Here is a 17885-nt window from a genome sequence, read left to right as displayed (position 1 = left end):
ATATTAGCCAAAGATCTTTGTTACTCACCATTTACAGAGCTCTCTATGCAGCCTTAAACCGTTCTTTCACCAGGCCATGATATTTTCTACAAATTGCAGATTAATGCTGGGACATTTTATACCGCTGGTTAGATTGGAGCAAGAAAATATCAGCATTTTCATAATCTTATTGAACTCATGTCTGTGGTGTAGTTTCATACAATTCTGTTATACAGTATCATGTAGTTGCATCATTGTTCCAGTAAATCAATTTTATTTTTCTAGTGTGATTACAGTTTTTAAATGACCTGCATCTCCTGTAGTTCAGCTGTAGACTGATTTCACACCAAATCAGGCATTGAGGCGAAAACGCCAGCCCTCCCATTCATGTGAATGGGGGTGGTGCAGTTAGGCTGCGGGGATGGGGGTCACAAGGGTGTTGCAGCGGCCTGCAGCGAGAAAGTTGAACCAGAATCAACTTTTGGAGAAATGTAACCCGACGTCACGCTGCGCCAACCAATCATAGCCAGCAATTAGACTGAGCTGTACAACCCTGCCATGAGGGAGGACAAACTAGGAAGAGGGGAGGACATTTTTCTTCATTTGATAACGCTTAAGTAAAGTTAGGCTTTGCTAATGAGAGAGAGAGAGACAGAGAGAGAGAGAGAGAGAGAGAGAGAGAGAGAGAGAGAGAGAGAGAGAGAAAGAGAAAAAGAGAGACGCGGTGGTAGCAAAACAGCCGGTGAATGAGAGAAATAAAATATTATTTTGTGATTGTTTCATGGTGGTTACAAATAAACACACCCACACCTCCGCTCAACCCTGCGGAGGTGTGCCGTAATGCCTGGTTTGGTCTGAATACAGCCTTAGATTTTCAGATTCTTGTCAGTTCTTATACAATGTAGTTTTAATACTGTACATTTTAATGTCTTGATCAGCTATACTATGTTTAAATTGTAACATTTTGTGTCATTGGAATGAAACTGTCATTGATCTCATAATTGTCACTTTTATCTTTGAAAAGGGTGCATTCCTCAGTTTTGATATTGTAGTTTATTAGATCTTTCTAATGGCCAGGTTAGAGTCCTTTGATCTTTTTGGTTTTAATTGACTACACTGGATAATAACAAATTATTTAAAAAAAAGTGCAGTAATTCAAACTGAAGCTTGGTTAAAGACTCCTAATCCCATTTCCTCTGTACCTCAGCCCCTCACAGCAAATAGCATTGTTTCCCCCATTTGCCTCAATGAATAGTACAGGCCTCTGCATTCTGGGGAGGATATTATTTATATGGTCAGTGTCAGTTGATCATTGATTTGGTAATTACACGTTTCCCCTTGAGGCTGGGACAACTGATATACAAGGCCAATGCTAAAGGGGAGGCCTCTTAGACTGTTATCCATGACTTATGGCTAATTTGACTCTCCTAGATAGCCCTCTTTTCTCTGCCAACGGCTTTTCAACACAACAAACACTCAAACACAAGTATCATCTTTCTCCCGGGAGAAAAGTGCACACAGAGAAGCTCAGAATGTGGTGGCAGACAGTTGAAACGATTTCATTGCTGACAACACAGGGTAATAAAACACCCACTGCTGCATGTTGTAACAAACCATTTTTGTGCTTTGAGGCAGTCATGGTCTTGTGAAACATGATGGTGTGTTTTGTTGGGTCAACAAATTTAGTAGATTAAACCTTTTAGAGATTGAACACATTGAAATGTGAAGATGGTCTTTTTGCCAGTGCTGCTATATTTGGTAACTTTAATATACACTGGACTTCACATGACCATGGCAATCTAGAAAGCCATTTGAAAATTAGTGTGTCACAAATTTTTAAGATCTGCTTTATTACTGTCCAATCTAATTCCAAAGTAAAGATTTGATTTGTTTGTGACTATGTTTGTCTATTTGATGTTCTGCTCAGTGATTTGAGCTTTTCTACAGTTTGCAATGATCGTTTGAATGAGCTACTCTGTTAAGAGCAGCAATAAAAACATAAATTTGAAAACGACTTTCCCCCACCTTCACTCCACAACCAACAGGCATTTATAGCCAACTAGCACTCAATGTGATAAACTTATCTTTTCTTACAGCGTGAACAAAAAAAATAAATTCGGATTAGTTGTTGCATCAATATGTCAGTGAGAGCCTACTGTAAGAGCAAAAATATGAGCGAGAAAGACATATCAAGAGCAGAGATAATTTCTCTATTTTCCTTAGGGCTTGTCAGGGAGTCAGTCAGTGTCGGGACAGAAAGTTACTGGTAACCTGCCTCTTAGCTCCACTACTGTGGTTTATACTGAACATGATATTCTGGCAGCACTGACTACCAGGTGCTGAAAGCTTTGTTTATGTCACACATCAACCTAGAAACATTCCTTTGTTAAGATTTATGAGGATCATTAGCTTTGTTTTTAATACAGTGAAAAAAGCTGCAGTCTAATCTGGCCAACTCATCTCAGTTTTAGGTGTCTCAATCCCTTCGCCTGTTCACCCACATCAATAAGATCACAGAATACCTGCACAGGAAGGCGGTAAACCAGAGATGACAGTGCTGATAGCAGATAAACGTATTGAATTTGGCAGTATTAAATCAGCGGTGACTATTCACTTTCTCCTGAGTGCCACTTGGAAGCTCTCAAAAAAATCACAGAAAAGGGTTCAGGGCATTTTTCCAGCTATACAGCACCAGCCCCAGAGAAGAGACAATAAGACCCAGACAGGCTTAGTAGTCCAAAAATCATTCCCCTCTCAATGGGAACACGTCTTGGACAGACACTCCAGTAGTTTTGTCTTGTATGTTGCTATCTGTGCTAGCTGCAGAGTGGAGGGTGTCTCTGCCAGGCAAGGGTCCATAGGGACCATTGGAATCGCTGGGGCTAGAGGAAGTTGGTCTTGGTCCAGTGGGGCGATCTGGGCTTGGTGACAAGCCAAGCTGTCTAGTGCAGCGACGCTGGGAAAATGTAAATAAGAGCCTGATAAGGGCTATTGTTTTCATTCCATTCTCATCCCAGCTGAATGGCCTGCTCCCCAGCCACAGAGCATTTTATCTCGAGAGGGGGAGGGAAAGAAATGGAAGGGGTGGGGGTGCAAGAGATTTAAGAGCCCCCATAGGAAAATAAAAATAAACTCACTGGACTCTTCTCTTGTTTAAGCTAATTCCCCAGTATGTTATGTCCTACTTAAAGAGGACAAGAGCAGCAAACTCTTAATTACTCTAAAAACTTCAGAAGTTCTGCAGTAACTGTTTTTGAATAATTATGTTTGCCTTTCATTTGCAGTCCAACAGTATTTCATCTGTCCGGTAAAATCTGTGAAGTGTGAATCGAATCTTTTATCAGGAATAATTTGTTATTTTATGGTGAATACACTGTGTATCAGAGTTTGACATTCTCTGTGTCATAACCTGACAGTAATTATTATGTTGATACTAACCAGTGTTTCCATTGGCATCTATAATTTCTCCAGAGAAAACAGACAGGCATTTTAGAAACTGAAATAGCATTCCTCTTATTAATCTAAATTCTTCTGAAAAATAGGCTGTAGAAGGGTGCTTTGAAAAAAGCCAGACATCTGACTCATTTAGTGTTTTCTTCGAGCACGCCTGCGCAAAAGTTGCTCTGCTTTCACCAAATCCATTTTTGGTTGCCTGTTTTGTCCACGCTGTTCGAACACTGAAAGGTGTTTGAGAGTTATTTTATAGACTAATCCGGGTCATTATTCACCTCTCCCAGGTGGAAGGCAGGGAGGACAGCGGTGCATTCCAGCTGTAGTCTCTCCTGTTGGAGGACTTGGCAGGTCGTGTCTGGCCCGGCGGAGGGGATGGAGAAGTGAGGGAGCGGCAGTTCTCCTGGGAGGGAGGTGGAAGGGAGGGGGAGGACTGGAGTAGAATGGAAGCTGGCACCACATTATCTCCAACAGTTGGTGCATTCCTTAATGATCAAGTGCTGGAGCAGCATCTGTGATGAAAGTGTGTGTGCATACGTATGTGTGTGTGTGTGTGTGTGTGTGAGAGAGAGAGAGAGAGAGAGAGAGAGAAAGAGGGAGCATATGTGTGCATATTAACATATGTTCACTGTGTTTGTTTAATTCCCCTTTACACCACTTTAAAAAATAAGCCTATTCTGTGCTTCAGGGTAGAAAATGTCATCCTCTGTTGTTGTTCTGTCTGTCTGATGATTCGAGGGGAGTTTGTTGTTCCGGGAGAGGAAGCTGTCTCACCCAGGGGTGAGGCGCAGCGAAGAAGAGCTGAGCTCAACTACTCCCCCCCCCCCCCCCCCCCCCCCGCCCTTAACCCCTGTTTTAAGATCTGTGATCTTTGTGCCACGCAGGGAGTTAACACACACAAACACACACAAACACACACAGCCTTTTCTCTCTCCCAGTCTTAGGGTCAAGGGTACAAACTGTGAGTTGGGAATTGGAAAGTCAATAAAGCAGAAGTAATGTTATAATGACCCTGAGCTGAAGATGTCCTGTCGACCCTCATCACATTGGAGGAAGTGGACAATCAAACAAAATGGTCACTCTGCTTGATCTATCTGAAAGCCATCCTTAAACAAGGCCACAAGAACTACTGACCCCCTGTTACTCCCAGTTCCTCTGAAGTCACTGTGTTTGCAACGGTATTTGGTTTGTGAGAGTAGAGAGCAAGATATGTTACAGATGGATAAAAGGAAACAACACTTGTATGCATTCTAAACTGTATAAATCTTCTCTGTGTTTGATGTCAAGGATGATAACAGTGAACGTGGAAGAGTCCAGAATATTGCATGTGACAGTGCCTTTCTCAGTCTTTCTCCTTATTTCTCTGTGCAACTTAATAAAAATAGAAAAAACACATGAGAATTACATCAAACTGTGAAAAACCCCCTCTGTGGAATCATTTGAAACATTTGTGAATTGTTTTCTTTTGTTGCCAGAACCGTGTTCATAAATGATCCACTGTTAGATATGTGGTTAGACTATTCATTATGGCGCCCCAGGGCTTTGTGGTAATAATTAGTGTGTGCTTTGGTTTTTGCATTTTGCTCTGAATCTAGAGAAACATGATTTTACAAATGATATCATCCTCAGGCGCTATATGAAACCTGAGGACAATTTCTATACAAATCAGTACAGCCATTAATAGCTACTCCATACACTAGTATTAATGGAACTGATTGGTTTGAACATGGCTTTTGCTTGTTAAATGTAGACTCAACAGGACTGGGTGCTGCACGGTTGATGTCTTGATGTGGAGGCAGTTTGTGGAGACAGTGGCTCAAGGTGGAGGGGTGGAGGCTTGCTTGTGCTGCTGCTGTTTGATGGGAACAGGCTGACCCCTAAGCAGTGCAGGGATAGTGGAGGCCTGGGTCAGCCGGCCCAGTGTGTTCTTTATCAGCTACAACAGCGACAGCATGGCAGCTTGCAGCCATTCCTCCTCTGATTCATTGTCTGCTGGACAAATGTTAATTGTTTTCATCATTGGCAGCTATGCGAATGCTTGGACGTACCCAGTCTCAGTCCTTGCCTCCCACTTAATGTGTGTCTCTGCCCTTATGCTATCCCTACAATGCCTGCTTCCCTCCTCACTCCACCTTTAGCTCATCTCTCACTTGTCAGGAAGAGTCTCTTTTAATGTTCACCGTGAAATGCCATCAAATAAAATACCTCTCTTTCATTTTGAAGTGAATAGATTTAAAGATCCATATCATGCACAAAATAAAAAAAGAAAAGCTATATTCCATACATAATATTCCATGAAAAATGTATTAATTTTAAACAGGAACTCTGAATTATTTATTAATCTTCATTTATTTTTTTTATTTTTCAGAATCCTGCATGGAGAAACTACTTTCTAAAGACTGGAAAGAGAAGATGGAGAGGCTCAACACCAGCGAACTTCTGGCAGAAGTTAAAGGTAGGAATACACATACAAACACCACATTAGACAGTGTTAACAAGTCCCTCATTCCTATCAGACATACATAATCTATGTACTGTACAGTCTCAGAAACAGCCTTGTACTCTGAAATAAAACAAAGGCCTTTGGCTGCCCTTCTCATTCATTTCTCTCCCCCCTTATCTTTTGTTGGAATGCCCAACTCTGTCCAAAGTGCTGTCTTCAAAATTCCACTCCATTTACCATTCTGAGGCTCTCTGAGCTTGTCAGCAGTTTATTGTTGTTGTCCCTTCAGACGTCCCTGAGCTTAGCTACTCTGCTCTGGCACATGCAGCGCGTTCATGCCGCTCTGGTAATTGTTGAACCCAGAGTGTGCTTGATGTACCCAGAGCATGAGCTAAGCTGAGAGGAGAGAAGCCGCTAAGAGAGGAGAGGAGATGGTGTGGAGACGCGCAGAGTCGTCTCCTCAGTGAGCCTGCGTTTGAGTGGAATGTCTCGACTCTGACAGTGAACACCCTGCGCGGCGTATCAAGTGCAGCACAGCGAAGCGCAACTCAGCACTCCCCCAAAATCTCTGTTTATGACAGGGTGAAGGTGGGCCTGGGATGGGCAGGTCCACGTCTTAGTCCTTAGCACTGACTGTTACTGAAAGCTGGAGTGTTTATACAGCGTAGGAAAGCACAATACCAGCTGGCTGATAACACCAGGCTGTCACCAGCTCTTGAGCTCTCCCTTAGTGATTCCTTTCATCAGACAACTTCTTGTGTCTTGTTTTTATTTCTGGGAAACCATCTAAACAATATGAATTCAGTGTATTCTCAATATACTGAAATAATTCTTCTTTTTTGAGCAACTGTCTTAGTTCAAGTTCACAAACCTATAAAGAAATCTAATTTCACTTGTGTGAAGGTGATTTTGACAATTTACTTAATTGTTACTTTTTCTAAACATGGGTGACACACAAATAAAATAAGTGTTTGGTTTTAATTATTGAATTACACTTTCTGCACTTTCAGGGGAACTGTTGAATGTGCTAATAAGTATATTCATTGGCAATAACCTTAATGAACTGAAGGATAAATCACTTGCTTGGTAAACTAGATTCATTGTACCTGCCCTAGTATACTGTATGCCACTGTAGATCAAAGTGCACCGGGTAAAATGTTTAAAATGATTTAGCCTTTTGAAAGCTGGTCTGTTAAATTACAGGCAGGGCATTTCTTCTGTTTGATGAATGGGAACGGGAAGGTTACTTGGTGGTCTGTAAACAGGTAGGGAGTCTGATAATAAACACTATGGCCTCTGTCTGTTGTTGAGTTATGGAGACAGTCTATACACCACAGTTACCAATATAAATGCTTCTCCTATCACAGTGGCAGCCTTAGATTTTTAATTAGCATGCCATTTCATATGACTGTAGACATTTCAAAGGGCTGCTTTGTGCTCCCCCTTACAAATGTCTCTCTCTCTGCGTTTGATGTCTGCCTGATGTAAATACGGGCAATTAAAAAGAAGCCCAGGGTTGGAGACGCACAAGGTCCGCCTAATTAAAACACAAACAAAGGTACCAAGCAGAAAACACCTTACGATTAAGATCTAAAGTGTTATGATGAATCAGAGGTTCCATTAATTGTTAGGTTAAAATCGGTACAAAAGGCATACATGCCTGTAGGTTTTAAATGAATGAAAGAAGATAGAGAATAAAGGCTGACATGCAGATAAAGACCACAGCAGAGTGGCCTTGTATATTCTATGCTGATCGCTTACCGATTCCTCAGCCAATTATACTGAGCAACTTGTAGGCTACCTTTTGACAATGTTCCATCAAAACCTTGAAAGACAAGTAATTGTGTTATTGCAGCTAGGCCAGTGGTGGAATCTTTGCTGGTGAGGAAATAGTTTTGTCTGGCTCTTAGAAAACAAGTAAAAATGAGAAACAATAGGTGCAAGAGAATTTGACCCGAGGCTTTACCCATGAAAAGAAAGAAATTCTTTCTCTGCAGTTGTGTTCAAACATGTCCCGAATACTTTATCCTGTTGAGGTGAACACGCACGTACAGTAAACAAACAAAACAAAACAAGAGTATCAACAACATCAGAGATTTGCTTTTCAAGGTCTGCTAACCCACCCAACCATTTACCTCTTACAGATGACACATCTGTAATTATAGCTCATTGCCATGTGGGTGTTTGGCTACGTAATGTGCTGTTTCCGAAGGGAAGACATTTTTTAGGTCTTAGAGTCAGTAGGAACAAGCGAAATAATCCGGCAGAGGTGGTGTACTTAAGCCAGACATGTAGAATGGTGTTATTAAGGGTTAATGATTTCTGCCTTTTCTTGTATGTTGTTAGGTCTTAGCATCAGCAGAGGCAGGCGAAAAGGAGAGTTTGAGAAGGAGCATTAGTGGGGGATTTCTTTTCACCAGTCAATTCCAGAGCTAACTGTTTGTTTTCATACCTGAGCTTAGCTGTCAATCTGCAGGAACGATGAGGAGGGAGATGAAATCTCCTGAAGAAAACCACAGAGCAAGAAAGGGAGGCCTGTTGGAAGGGCTCCAAACCACAGAAAGTAGCAGATAATAGGAGGCAAGGTGGAAGGAGGAGTGCGAGAGGGAGAGAGAGGAAGAACTAGTGAGAGATTTTAGACGTAAATACTTAGACTTCACATATGATTATACCTTAAAGACATATTTTGAAAAAAAAAAAAGCAAAGCCCCCATATATGACATGATTTAGGATGCTTCTAATCCCCACCATTATCACCCTGTGTGTGTATATATATGCAGTATATTATACTGTAAATATATATGCACATATATATCCATATATATGCATACACTGTGTCACATGTATACAAATATAGTATACTGTGTCCTATGGCAGATAAGGTTGCTCTGTGTTGCATGCTTGCTCTATGCAGGGTCTTTGAGCCTCACACTCAACAGAGCTGTTTAAGTTTCCCTGCTGAGTGCCAGTTTCCCGGCCCCCTGTTGGGGGGGGGGGGGGGGGGGGTTAGGGGTGTAGGGAATAAAAGCAAAATGCTCAAGCATTTACTCAAACTGAAGGAAAATATGTAGTTACTAAATTGGAACACAAGCTGTATTCATTCTCTTGGAATTTTCTAAAAAAAAAAAAAAAAAAGAAATAAGAAAAAAGCTTAACATTGTACATTGGCGTTGAAATGGCAGCTTGAATTCTGAAGCGCAAAAATTGGGGCTCTTGCACTGTCACAATCAATTTGAGAATGGTGTCTACATGACAGTGGTTGGGTGCACACAGACAGTCCTGCGGCAAGGAGATAAGTGGAAGCTCTTTAAGAGGAGAACACAGGGCAGGGCAGGGCAGGGCGGCAGCTGAGACTGATTTGATGCTGGCCCTACCTGTGCTGGCTTAACTTCTGCACAGACAGAAAGGAGTCCACTGTGTGAACACAGAGCCCATATTGTTCAGCCATCTGGGTTAGCTTCAAAACATGATTATTTACTTTAAACTTTATTTTATTCTTAATAGTTTCCATGAAGTGGGGGTTTGATGCCACCGGAGATACACAGCACAATATCTGCACACCCTTTCCCAAGTGACAGAGAGTTATGCTTTGGGAAAAAAAGTAGAATTGTGTATAGTCGATTTTAGTGAGTTTTTACAGCATACTGTATATAAATGTTATGCATATTATATTTACTCAAACATACAAAAACATTCACACAAACAGCACAAAACGGTATCTGTCCAGTTGCTCCAGTCAAATATGCCTCAGTTAGCATTTTCTCCACAACACTTCAGTCAACTGTTTGCCCTGTGCACTCAGGTGAAATATGAGCCACAGTAAATCATTATTCCTCAGGCCACATTTGCCAGATGAATGTACGAGAGTGTTGGACTGTGTGTTTTTCTCCTCTAATGAATTGTGGAATTTAGCTTGTGGCAATTGAGGTAAAAAAGGATGTGTTTGTGTCTGCGGGTGTGTGTGTGTGTGTGTGTGTGTTTGTGTGTGTTAGTTATTGGCGGGTCGTGTGTTGTGTTTACTGCCACAGAAAAGGAATAAATCTTTGGGTTATTAGCACGACGTTCCTTCTCTGTTGTCTCTTATCAGACTTGCTAACTCTACCAGCGGCTCTGTTAGAGGCACAAACTGAGGCAACGGTTAGCAGTGTTGTGATATTTGTACTTGGTGGCATTTCTGGTGCTGAAGGTTTGTGTGCATTATGAAATGACAATTGCGCGCCTCGATTGAAAAAATAAAGGAATTCCTTTGTCTGGGATCACTGAAGTGTATTAATTTTGTTTTCATTCGAATAGAATGTAAAACATTTACAGACAAAGACACACCTTTGTCTTTTTAAAAAAGGCACTCCCTTAAAATATGCATTAGCTTTCCCTCTGCTAAACAAATAATGTCTTCACAGCCATGTAAAGCTGACCAAAAGAGCTTCTTATATTTTTGTCATTAGCTTTTTCATTTTTTAATATTGACATTTCAATCCAACTATTTTTTTTAACCTAGACCTCCCCTTATTGCATGCACAACCTCCCTTTCTTTAAACTGTGCAACGTGGCCCATTTTTTTGTCAGCAGTTTTGTCAAGACTTCAGAACAACTTTACATTCATCTGGGCCACCTCACATTGTCAAACAACCTTCAGTTTTTAAAGAAAAATCATGCATTATGGCCCTATGCCTCTCTAACCTTGTTAAAACCTCCCATTCTATATCCACTATTCATTTCCACCCAGATCATTATCAGTCGCACAGCTTTTTATTTCAGTTCAGACTTACTTTTTTCCTTTTTTTGAAAGTGTGATTCATATACCAATAATGTTTTACTATTTGATAAATTAAGGTACACTGTTAAAATAGTAAGTTGTACTTGCAATTCTGTATATTTTGTGGGCACCTTAACAAGGTACATATATGCATGAAGAGTATAAACAATGGCAGGAAACAATTTAACACAGAAAATTAGGCTGTCTGAAAGATTTCTAACAACTCTTATCACAAACATTTATGATCTTTGGTTGAGTCTAATGACCACATACTACTTGACAGCTTGACAACTAAACAGGTGTTCATTCTGATATACTTTTTGAATACATGTACTGGTCTCAACTTGCTTCCTGTTCAGCTATGTCAGTTTATCACTTGTGATTTGGATTAAACCCAGATAAAACACTGGCATTGTTGAAACACTTATACATCAGAGACAACAGTCTGAAAATCTTTTGAAAGATTTCTTTTGCACAGTCCAAGGAAACAAGTACATTCTGCCTTAATTATCAGCCATATAGGAGAGACCAATGAATAAATGTTCAGTGAAAAGAATGAGATAACGTCTAACTCCTAATTCACTTCCAAGGTTTCGCAGACAGTAAGCTTTTGCCTTGATCACTGTTTCACAGGCTTTAAGCGCTTTGTATGTGTGAGACCTTGAACACTGTGTATGCTTTTTATGTTTTAAGGGCGCAGGGGTCAGACTCATCATCATAAAGACCATGAGAGATGAATAGAAGAACTGGAGACAATCTTTGTTTTCATGTCATCTTTGCTACATGCTGCCTTGCATACACACAACATCCTCCATGGTGCCTGGATTTCTAGTTTGTCAAACTGCATTATACAGCCAAAGAATGATGTATTAAATCAAAGAACAGAAGTAAAGTTGGAGTTTTGAAGTGTTAAAGTTTTTCTTTTTTTTTTTTTGTCTTCAGTGTGAATTTCAGGGTCACCGGCATTCCCTGTGGAGTAATATGTTCAGGTCGAGCCTCTATCTTGGCTTTGATGAAGTACCTTGTCCAGTGTCATGGATAGACAGTGAAGTGCTGGAGCTTTTACATTAGCATAATTATACTGAAGAGTGAAGCTTCCTCTATCATCAAAATGTTAGTCTCCATCAGTGTTCAGCATGAACAGCAGAGCCTCAGTAGATGAAGTGTGCTGTTATTAATAACCACTCCATGTGCTAATTGTAGTATTAAAAAAATAGTTTGCAGAGCCATTTAAATCATTTTAATTCCGTGAAAGTATCTTAAAATCACATTGACATACAAACTCTTATACATATATACATACTCTATGAAGCTTATACTATGAGACTACCATCAAAATATGCAAACAGCAAATGTTTTTTTAAAAGTGTCGAGTACATAAGTTGTGATTTTAAAAACTTGACACGATCTGACTTTTCTTTTAACAAGTTGATGGGCAGAAGAAGCCTATATGTTCATACCATATAGGAGGGCTTAGGGATTAAGTCTTTGCTGCCAGTGGATGACATGTGCTTGTGAATCATTGCTCATGCTTGTTAATGGTGTTTTATTGGCAAGATTAACAGCTTTTATATCATGGCAGAGGCAGCAAGCCAGGTAAAACAGCTGTTGCTCATATTGTCTTGGTTGTAGGACATGGAGGCGCGTTAACACATACTGGAAACACATATGGCTTTGTAGCACTGCAGAACAAGTGTACATAGTGGTTAAAAGCAAAGGGATACCATAAAACTAGCTCTTGTTATTCTAGCTTGGTTTTCTGACTGAAGAATGTAATATATCAATCATATTTAATATTACAAAAATGAATTTCGTACAAAGATTGGGTTGCGTTTCATGCGTTTGCTGAGGCGATGTTATGGTTTTGGAGTAAGGTCTGTGGGCTGAAATGTCTTTCTATTTGAACAATAAAGAAGATACCAATAGATGGTATTAGCTGTTACTCAATTGGCTCTTTTCTGTTTTCCTGAGAGAATAGACAAAAGGTCAGATGACCGCAGAGTTCACACACGTGTGCATTTACTCTTAGGCATGTACATTTTATCGATTGGAGCGGCACTCAGCACACATCTGTACACACTCGTGTCTACATTCACACACACTTTAGGAGGGAGCAGAGAGAGAAAGCTTCAGCACGCAAGGCATTCTAGCTATGTGCAGTCTGAGTGTGAATACAGCTTGGTACTATCTCAGCATTTAGACAAGTCTTAATTTACTTAGGAAGGGCTTGCAGCATATGGACGCATCCACAATAGCTGACTGATAGAGAGACAAAGAAATTCCAGTCTTCTGGCACTAAAAAACCCAATTCAGATCTGGTCATAATGGCTCAGCTGTCCTAACCAAAGGAAGGGAAGAGAATAGGGTGCCTTGTGATTTTCCCCCTTTTCACCCTCACCCTCCCTCGCTTTTCTTCTTTTTTTGTGCCTGAATCTTTTATCTGTGTTATTCACTCGGGACTCTTCAAAGTAACAAGCCTCCTTCTTTTTCCCCGGTACTGGACTTGGAACCCAAATTAGAGACTGCTTGATTAGAGCAGAGAGGAGGGAGCCAAGAGAGAGGGAGATGTGGGTATTGGACAGAACAAATCGCACCCCTACAAAGTGCCTTTTATCCAAAGACCCCAAGGCTCAAATATCCCCATCCCTCCCCAAGCAACCATGGCTCTGCTTGTTTTCCTCTTATCATTTATTTAGTCACCCGTTGATGTTTTCTGCCCTACTTTGTGACGTTTAAAAGAGGCAGGAATCTCAAAAGGTGAAGGCTGAATGGGCTGGAACTGAACAACACAGACTTACCGTCTCACCATCCTATGTGTCAATCTAACATCTCTGAAGTTAACACGGTGGCGTGAGAAAGAAAACAACTTAAGTGCCAGCGCAGCTTGACCGCTCACTCCTGGGATATTCTTCCTGTGTCAGGCTGGTATTGTCCTACTGAGCCTCAGTTGTCTAACAGGAGGATGTCACAACATGTTAGGTCTAGGCTGGCTGCTGGGGTTTATGTAGCGCCAAGGCATCTCTGGGCTGTCTGTCTGCCATCAGAAGCGCAATGTGAGGAGACACGTTAACGGGCAGACCCCAGCCCCACTGCTGTTAAAAGCCATGCAATATGCAGGAAACAGCCTCTTTTGTCAGCAGGCTGGTCAGACACAGACCACGACTCTCCTCTTCTGCACCGCCCAATAAAAGTTTTATCTGCATTTTAAAGCTGATCCATAATTTAGAGCAGGAAGAAAGAGATTTTTACACTAACCAGCCAACAAAAAACATATGCGCCTGATTTTCTACTCAGCTGTGTACAGTCTCTAGGGTGAAACTCTTCCAACATGTTTAACTGATAGTGAAAAAGTTGCATCTAAATGTTCATCTTCAGCATAACCAAAAAGTGTGAAAGAATATTGAGGAAAATTAGCAAAGAGTGAAGGCACAAATAGCAGCACAGAGGGCAGTCTGGGCTTCCCACAATTCAGCTCAGCATCAAAACAATGAGCCCTCTGTTAGTATTCTCTTAGTGTCTGGGCAGGACTGCGCTCTCCACACTCAGACTAGCCTAGCGGATCCTTTTGTTGACCCTTAGCACCACAATCATTCACACACACAAAATAGATAAATTGTACACTCTTGATCATTTTTGTAATTTTTTTTTTTTCTTACAGTGTTGATACTCCTAAACTAGTGAGTGATCATCAGAAATGTGTAATTAGGCAGGCTGAGAGGGCGTCATTGAGTCCAGATGTTTGGTTCCCTGCTCAAGGTCATCTATGCTGACCCTCAAGGCCTGATGGCCCTCATTTTCACCTGGTTGATGATTTTCTTTCTTTCTCCCTTTCTGTCTGTCTCTCTTTCTTCAGTCCCTCCTTGCTTCCCACTACAGTATTGATAGCATGGATTTATTGTGACAGCAACTGATGTATCTTGCTGGTGACCTGTAAAAGGCAGCTCCTTTATGGACACAGCCAAAGGTTAATAAAATTGGTGCTGATTGTATCAATTTTACAGATAAGCCATTCACAACAAGTGTAGTCGGGTGAATAAGAAGTCAATTCAGGCCTTGGAAACTGCACGCAGGCCCAATGAATAGCCGCTTTTAGGTGCTTTTTTTCGTTAGGAGGATAAATGGAGAATTGCAGCTCTCTTCCATTGCAGCAGGCAGCGGAGGCAGAGTGAGGCGAACTGAGGTTCAGACAAGCCTGCCAGTAAATTGCCCTGAATGGGTTCTGGAGGTTGACAGGCCCTATTAAGACAAACGGCTTTCCTCATCGGAGAGATAAAATAAATCAGGTGTTTAGTCAAATTAAAATAGTTTGAGTGGAGAGGGCCCCTGGGAGCTCTCGGAGAAACTCAAGACAGATGTGGCCAGAGACGAGAGGAAGACACCCAGGAAAGAATTCAGCTCCTGCTGGCCCCAGGCCAGACTTCACTGTACTGTTATCTGTATCTCTATGCTTTTATCCTTCTCCCTCTCTCTCTCTCCGTCTCTTCTGTCGGTTTTCCCCATCTCTTTTTTTGTATGTTCTCCCAGATCAGCTTGTCACACAGGAGTGCAGTGGGAGGAGAGTGAGTTACTGTCTAGCCTCTCACTGGCAATTATGTTGGCTGTGTAAGTCAATGGTAGGATCACTTAGCATTGATTAGGCGGAGGGAGAGAGCAGTGCAGCGGAGCCGCTCTCTCTATCACACACAGTGCGGACATGTGACTGTGGAGAGAGAAGTACTATTGGACTGTCATTGCTTTTCTTTTTGAAGTATGCATACATTAACTACACATATAATAGAATAAAAAGTGTGTTGTTCAGTCTTGATCACACAATAAAATCTCTCTTTTATGATGATCATTGCCAAAGTGCATTCAGAATATCTTTTTGGTGTATAAACATAATTTGTGCACTCTTTTCTGCTAGGTTTGCACAATCCTTTCAGCAGAAATCAGGCAGCTGCAAAGAGTTCCACAAATGTGTTGCAGAAATGACCACATAATGAAGAACTGTATAGTTTTTAGATCTGTGCAAACACAGTGACTCTCCATACTTTCTTTATATTCACCCCTGGTAGACTGGCATAATTTGCCACCTCAGTTTGACAGCTCCCCGCAGCTCTTTGTCCATGTGCCGGGAACAATTCCTTCCCTTTCTTCTCCTGAAAGCTGTGAACACCAGCTACAGTAAAATAGCCAACTCCAGGCTGTGTGACCTTAACACTACTAGTGAATTCACTGCAGTTGGTTGCTGCCCATGTGGTTTTCTTTGTACTATATATTGTGTACAATACAATAGCACAATATGATGATGTGTGCAGCATGGTCACTTTTCTATATTTAGCAGTATACCAGACCAAGGCACTCTGCAGACTTTCTTACAAAGCCAACACCTGGGTTATTTATTCACAGCCACTACAAAACCCTTTGTGTACTTTTTACTTTCAGTTGTGCATAACACATACTTGTATCTCTGAGTATGTCTCAGCTCTCCACCTTGTATTTATCCCTTCCTCTCTCTCTCTCTCTCTCCCCCCTCACTAGGTACTCCAGAGAGCCTGGCAGAAAAGGAACGCCAGCTCTCCACAATGATCACCCAGCTGATCAGCCTGCGAGAGCAGCTTCTGGCTGCCCACGACGAACAGAAGAAGCTTGCTGCCTCACAGATGGAGAAACAGAGGCAGCAAATGGAGTTAGCTCGTCAGCAGCAGGAGCAGGTAACTGCTCACTGTTTTCTTTCTCCCATTCTTAGTATCTCTCTTTGTCTCTTTTTTGTACCCCAGATAATTTCTTATCTATGCTTCTTTCTTTCACACTATTTCAAACATTCATTCCCCTTCTTCTTTAATCCTATTTACTCTGTTTCCTCCATCCTCTCTCTAATGAACCCCATTAAATACATTTGTAACAAATTGTCACTTCACTCTCTATTTCATATTAAATTTCATGCCTGAAATGTGCCAATAAAATCTCACTCCTTGGTAGGAATTTGGAATAATATTAGATTTAGGAGATGTTATATTCTATATTACCTCAGATATTTCAGTCATGCTCTCTCGCCCACATTTATGCTGTGTGGTAGAAAAAAATGTTATTATGACTTGTACTAACAAGTGCGAGGGAATGTGTGAATTAAACGTTATATTAAACATGGAAGTCCTCTATATCTTATAAATCGACTCCTATTAGAACAAGCCCGGCATTAGATTTGCAGCACAAATCAGGCCAATGAGCCATATTGTACAAATCAGCAAATTAGCGGAGGCCATGAAGTGTGTTAATGTCTGGGAAGAAATAAGGACACAAACTATCCACACGGGCGACACTTTTATTATCACCAGCCATCCTAATGGCTATGAGTCAATTATCAGCAAGGAGTTCACTCAGAGTTTTCTCAGCACACTCTCAGACCTTCGTGTGGTAAATGAAGAGATAGACGATATACCTTAGAGTGATGCATTTGGTCAAAGTACACTAATAATACATTAACAGTATTGATTTCTTTTTCAATCAATGATGTTCATTTGCAAACTACACTCAACTCTGTGGGCTTTGTGGACATTGCAGCATAAATGAACAGTGATACAAGATGTTTTATTATTTGATCTTATTTAAAAACGGAAGAATATTAATGAAATAGGGGAAGAGAGAGACAGAGAGAGAGAGAGAGGGAGAAAGAGAGGGATAGCGAGAGAGCCCGCTGAGAGCTAGAATGTCATCAAGCCATCAAGATACAACACAGTAATTAACTGTTGACACTCGTGAGGAAGCCGGCACAAATTAATCTTGACACATTTGCAGACGACCGATATCTTACAGTGAACACTTTGTAATTATATTTAAAAATGAAAATTAAATGACACTTAAAACTAGGTTGTCATGCTCAATGAAGTGGGCATGTAGAAAGGGGGACTGCAGATGAGAAGGATTGCGGTGTGGCTGATCGTCACTCAGGGGAGGTAGTCACCTCTGTCAGCCGTACCCTGCCTGCACCAGTTATCTACATCACCATGTTCATCTGTCCTGTAAATCATTTATTCTCTTTTACCACTAATTTGACAGTGCAGTTCACAGTTCATTTCATTTACATTTAAGAAATTGAAAATATGTGGATTCTTGTCAGACTTTGCAGCAGTTTGTTTAGAAGAACATATTCTATAAAAAGAGAAACGCAATATTATACTTTTGCTAATTTTGCTACTTTCTTAGAATTTCTTTTAAATTTAAATTTCTATGTTTCCTGCAGTTGCAGCACAGTTCACACATGATGTTGTCTAGGAA

The 17885-nt window shown here is 41.0% G+C and overlaps 1 protein-coding gene across 8 annotated transcripts in view; it reads left to right on the top strand.

Annotated features, from left to right (window-relative positions):
* The window catches only part of sox6 (SRY-box transcription factor 6), a 138604-nt gene that overhangs the window by 64570 nt on the left and 56149 nt on the right, over positions 1 to 17885 (top strand). For all 8 annotated transcript variants that reach the window (XM_044350328.1, XM_044350324.1, XM_044350327.1 and 5 more), the window contains 2 exons: positions 5798 to 5884; positions 16149 to 16321. In XM_044350328.1, coding sequence (XP_044206263.1) covers positions 5798 to 5884; positions 16149 to 16321 — 260 coding nt within the window. The remainder of the gene's footprint in view (positions 1 to 5797; positions 5885 to 16148; positions 16322 to 17885) is intronic.

Source organism: Thunnus albacares, chromosome 1, assembly GCF_914725855.1.
Source record: "Thunnus albacares chromosome 1, fThuAlb1.1, whole genome shotgun sequence".
Taxonomy (NCBI): Eukaryota; Metazoa; Chordata; class Actinopteri; order Scombriformes; family Scombridae; genus Thunnus; species Thunnus albacares.
The sequence above is the reverse complement of the archived record's forward strand: the minus strand, read 5'-3'. Positions and strand labels throughout refer to the sequence as shown.